Source organism: Rhinichthys klamathensis, unplaced genomic scaffold (assembly GCF_029890125.1).
Source record: "Rhinichthys klamathensis goyatoka isolate OS25496 unplaced genomic scaffold, OSU_Roscu_1.1 h1tg000716l_1, whole genome shotgun sequence".
Lineage (NCBI taxonomy): Eukaryota > Metazoa > Chordata > Actinopteri > Cypriniformes > Leuciscidae > Rhinichthys > Rhinichthys klamathensis.
In genome coordinates this window covers 111,783-117,388 of record NW_026607131.1, presented here as the reverse complement: position 1 = coordinate 117,388, position 5,606 = coordinate 111,783, and the positions used below count along the sequence as shown (strand labels likewise).

The 5,606-nt window shown below is 38.0% G+C and overlaps 1 protein-coding gene across 1 annotated transcript; it reads right to left on the bottom strand.

Moving 5' to 3' along the window:
- Positions 1 to 2,750: 2,750 nt before the first annotated feature.
- Positions 2,751 to 5,490, bottom strand: pomca (proopiomelanocortin a). The gene is made up of 3 exons (XM_056242240.1): positions 5,429 to 5,490; positions 5,064 to 5,194; positions 2,751 to 4,074 (listed from the first exon to the last, which is right to left on the bottom strand). Exons 2-3 carry the CDS (start codon positions 5,190 to 5,192, stop codon positions 3,550 to 3,552), a joined length of 654 nt encoding a protein of 217 aa, XP_056098215.1. The 5' UTR covers positions 5,193 to 5,194; positions 5,429 to 5,490; the 3' UTR covers positions 2,751 to 3,549.
- Positions 5,491 to 5,606: the final 116 nt, after the last annotated feature.

Genomic DNA, 5,606 nt, shown 5'->3' with positions numbered 1-5,606 from the left:
TTGACCTAATTCCTAAAAAAGTATATTAAAAAAGTGTGTGTATATATATAATTAGCCCTTAAAAATTATAATAAATTTGCTTTTAAAAACCAAGTAAATTTATTTATCAAAAATGGTCAACTCACACATAAGTGCCATCCCACTTTACTTGCGCACATATAAATTGTAAGAATATCACTAACACTAAACTATTTTTTTTAATACAATAAAGTAAGCTAGTAAGAGCCGCCACAAATAAAATATACAAAATAACACAGTGTTGTCATAGAACAGCATGCAAATCCTTCCCCCAACTTACACACGAAGTACCTGTTACATAATTTATTGGTACTTTTTTCATGACTTACTAATTGACAACATAACTACGACATTGCATGCTTATAATTTCTGTGATAAGTTATATACAGCACGTGCCGCCACATTTGCGCGCTACAAGCATAGTATAACGTCTGACAGGACAGGAAAGTTTGTTTTTCTGAGGTGAGAGACTTTATTACGTAACAAGGTATGAAATAACGTTAGAATAATGACACTGACAACATCTCATCTGACCGCAGATACTGAATCAGGACAACACGTTTTTCTCTGGCAGTCTTCAGTTAAACTGCGTCTGACAGAAGTGTCAACAGCTTTCACACACGTCTTTCAAAATAAAAGTCTTGCATCAGAAAAACATAGAATTACGTTTGTTGTAGTTTCTTTAACTGCACACTCCACAACCCACTCAAAATGGTCTTGCGACCCACCAGTTGAGAAACACTAGTCTAGTTTATTATCGGACTTTAGATAAGGATTATGGCTGTACTTTATCCTGAGGTCTATTTATGCCAACAAAGACAAACAAACCAAGAGAATTTACAATATGTTGGTTAAATATGCACTTAAAAACACTTAGTCTAGATAAAAAAGGGCAGAATTTATTGACAAATGATCGTAGCTTGTCTGCGTAGAGAGTCTGTTGTTCAGAGCAAGTGATTGGTTTTCTTGTACTACTAAAAAGTAAAGCTGCCTTAAATTTTGTATCTTAAGTTAAGAACATTTGTTTAAGAATGTCCTAATGTTTCCAAAACCTTTTTCAATGTGTGGGTACAAACAGTTTAGCTAAATACAAGCTTTGTTTGCATGTTTAAACGTCTCTACATGCTGCAATAACAGTTGTATTTAAAGCAATAATTATTGAATTTAAAAATTAAAACTATTGGGTAGAAGCTGAAGAGAAAATACAGCAAATAGTACGTTTCCAGTTCAATTGAATGCAGTTTTCCAATCAGAAGTGATGGTTAAAGGGATAAAAATTTAAATTCTCTCATCATTTACTCACCCACATGCCACACCATATGCATGATTTTCTTTATTCTGTGGCACACAAATGGAGATTTTTAGAAAAGTCCATATAATGCAATAAACATCTGGGGTGGCATGAGGGTGATGAGATGAATGATGAGAAAATTCAACATTTTTGGTGGAGTATACATTTAATGACACTGTGTAAGAAAATGAATGGTCACATAGTAAAGTCAGTCCCGTATCATCATTTATTACTATAATCGCTGCAGTTTCCTACATCTGTACCTCACTAATAGGTAAAGGGTAAGAGTTTTCATTTGCGTAATGTTTGTTTGATTGCATAAATATTTTTTTCTGAACCAGAGTGAATTGACAAGACTTCTTAGGTCACACGGTCACATTAGCAAAACTTTTGCAAAATTTCGCGAACAAAATCACATTAACGAAATTTCGTCAAAATTTCACCGGCCCAAGGGTGCAGACCCATTTACCTTTATAAAGTGAAATCTGAAATGCAGTCATGTCAACAGGACACGTGACGTAAACATACGGATTACACAACTAATTCAAGTTTGTTGAACATTTAACACACAAATTCGCCGGGTTTACCAAAGTAAAGCCGTTTGGTTTGGAAGTGACCACTGAGTAAGCGGCACTTCATACATCACTACATACAGTACAGTATTGACAATGGACCTACTTTGCTCGCAAAATTTGCTGAAGTTTCGCTAACGTGACCACACTTTTAATGCGAATTTCACAAATGGATCTAAAAGGATCAGTTATCTCCCTTTTTTGCCATGATATGCATTTCATTTGTCGCGTGTACAGTGTTTCCTTTTTTTTGTGCAAAAATGAATGAATAATTTCAGGTTTATGTGTAACGGAGGCCAGCTAGTAAGAGCAGTGAGAGTAAAACTCACACCCCTGGCCTGAAGAGGCGCACTAGCGACTGACGCTGGAGGCTGCGGTCTTTAGCATCCTTGTTAGTATGCCCACTACCCATGCAAGTGATGCTGGTTCGAATCCCGCTCAGAGCGGTGTGAGTAGGACCAGTTACACTGGTGCCGTGACCCGGATGGGACTGAGGTTTAGGGGTAGAGTGTAACGGAGGCTAGCTAGTAAGAGCTGTGTGAGTAAACCTCACTCCCCTGGCCTCAAGAGGCGCTCTAGTGAATGAAGCTAGAGGCTGCGGTATTTAGTAGAACCGGAGGGGTTACGTATGTCAAGATTTTGTTCTCCCAAATTTAATCGCAGCACTTTAAAAGCTCACTGTGTAAATGTGGTGTATGCCGAATATACTTGTTGTGCGAAATTTCATCTTGACGTGTTCTTGTCTAAAATTTTATGGTGTCATGTGTAGTCATGTCATATTATTCCGGATCCACTTAGAAATTTTACCATGTTTTCTTGTTGTAAAATCAGTTTTTTTTTGTTTTTGAAGTCATTTTTAGGTTGATGTATTATATTTTTGGTAATGCCTTGAATTTATTTACCAGCACAAAAACAACTAGTGGGTTTTATCTTCTGTCAATATGGCTATGATGTTCAACTGATGGAATGTTCTAGACTGCTTACATGTGAGGTGATTTTGCATGTATGAAATCAACTATCAAAGTTAAGTCTTTACTTGTCAGCTGCTGCATGCACTGGGTGTTTTGTCTGTGCTTTTACCTTTTTTTTTCATTTACATTTTTAATCGGTGAGATCATTACAACACTGTAGATCGTAATTAGTCAACCTGTGTTTAGATACTATCACTGCAAACCGATATGACTTCAGAACTGTGTTCTGTGAATGTTTGCCTACATGAAATCATTAAGTGATGTACATATGTGGTGTGAATAAGAATATCAATTAAAGACTAATTTTATGAATTCAAAGTCTGACCTGTGTTTATAGCTTTATTGGCAACTGCACATACTGCTGAATGATTTTGGTGTGTGTTTGTTTCTCAGAAATGAACCATGTTGTTCTTTTCTGCTTGAAACAATCATTTTATGGCACATTTTCAAAATTTACAGTATATTACATTTCAATAAATAATCTAAAATTGCTGTTCCTTTAGCTTCTTAACCAGTATTTAATCACCACAGCATTTCTATGTACAGAATTCAGGATTTATTGTTGAATACAATGTGAATAAACTCTAAAGCATCAAGAATTAAGTGCTATTGGTAACATCACCCACCCTCTTTTGTTTGACTATGCATGATAAGACCCTCTCATTAACTCCTCTCCACCCGTCCCATTAAAATCCCCTCACTGGTCCTTCCTCTGGTGCTCTTTGTTTATGACGTTTTTGAAGAGTGTGAGAAGGGGTTTCTGACTGCGCTCGTCCCAGGACTTCATGAAGCCTCCGTAGCGTTTGCTAGCAGGCGGGCCGCTCCAGCGGAAATGGCTCATTTTGTAGGAGCCGTCCTTTTTCTCCTGCTGATTTAAAGCGTTCTCCTCCTGTGGATAGTCGACCTCGTTGGTTGCCAGCTCGCGCCTCATCTCAGCCGGGAGAGTCTCAGCGGATTCCTCCTCCACGCCATTCGTGTACACCTTGATGGGCCGGCGCTTGCGACCCACAGGCTTCCCCCAGCGGAAATGCTCCATGGAGTAAGAGCGCTTGTGCTCGTGCCGAGGGCTGGACTCTGGGTCCATTTGCTCAGGTGCGAGGGCAACTGGGGACAGCGCTGCGAGGACCTCGTTTTGCTCCAGCTCGGGAGGCTGCAAATGGCTTTCTCCGGGGTAGACGGGGGTTTCATCTGTCAGATCAGACTTGCATAGCTGTATGCATTTCTTAGAAAGAGCAAAAGAAGAAGTACTTTACATTTAAAAAATAAAAATCATAAATTTGACTTTTTCCAAAGAAAATGCAAGTGGTATGGTGTTTTATAGTAGAAAAAAAAATTCCAGCACACAACCAGCTTTCAAAACAGTTATTTTATTACAACATTTCATGCCTTTTTCAGCAAATGTAAAATACAAAAAGACCAATCAGAGAAGCTATTTAAATGCCACCTATTATGCTTTTCTTTTTCTTTCTTTTTTACCAATGTCAACATACTGTAGATATAATGATGCATTCACACCATGTCGTAATTACCGTAATTTCGATATGGTAATACATGATGTACTCAAAGCTGTTCACATCCTCGGCCTGGGAATTATGCTTTCTATGGCAATACTATCAATGGCCAAATAAATCTGCAGTACAAGTAGGAGCTCTCCGAAAATTCCCAGTTTACAAGCTGTAATTACGAGTTCTATGAGGATGTGAACGCTTTTTACAAATTGGAATCTCCTATGGTGTAAATGCACATTAATACTATTTTCAGCTGTTCGTTGACCAATCAGAGCAGACTAGGCTTTCGGTAAGAGACAGGAACTCAAACAGAGCGTTTCAGGCAGAGTACATGTATTTACACGATTTAAATTTACATGGGCATTTTAATAATGACGGGGCCATTAAAAATAGGGTACACACTATCGCTGAAAATAATACACAGAAAATTGGTGTTATTTGGTGTTACCATTATTTATAAAATGGTCAATATACAGTAAAGGTATAGAACATATCTAGGGTGTTTGGAGTGTATTGCTGTTCTATCTTTTGCTAGGTAAAAAATCATTAGCCTGATCAATTAATAATATAAACTTTTCAGCAAGCCAAGAAATAGAGTTGTGATTTGATCAAATTCCTAATCCTAAGTGTTAGCAATGGTATCTATGGTACAATTTGAATTTGTGAACTGAAAAGCAGTCGTGCAAGGAATATTGTAACTCACCAAGATGCTCTCCTCAGTGTTGAGGTCTCTGCATCGAGTGTTTTCCCAACACTGAGCTCTAACTTCACAGCCGCCCGCACACAGTACAGCCAGAGCCAAGAGCCAAGCAGGACACAACATCCTCACCATGTCTGATAGAACACAATATTAATAACATGGCAGTACTCACAATAAAATACGAACGAAAGGATTATTTCATTGCACACCAGAATTAGGACATTATGAACACAATGCATGTATGTGAGATAACACTTTATAGTAAAAAAATAAACATGAATCATCATGAATTATCAGAAGTGCAAAAACCAAACCAATCAAAAATGTTTAAAGTGAACCGAACCTCACTGCATGAATTTTTTACCCACCTGTTGTGCAGAAAGAAGTCCGCCGAACCAAAGTTCTTCTCTCCAGAGATTCTCTGATCTGTCTGGTTATGTGCGCGTTTGCTTGTCTCTGATGTCTGAGATCCTCGTCTAGTTGCCTTTTTAAGCTATCTGTGCGTCAATTCCTCAAGGACACCAAACTCTGTCACTTTTAATGGGT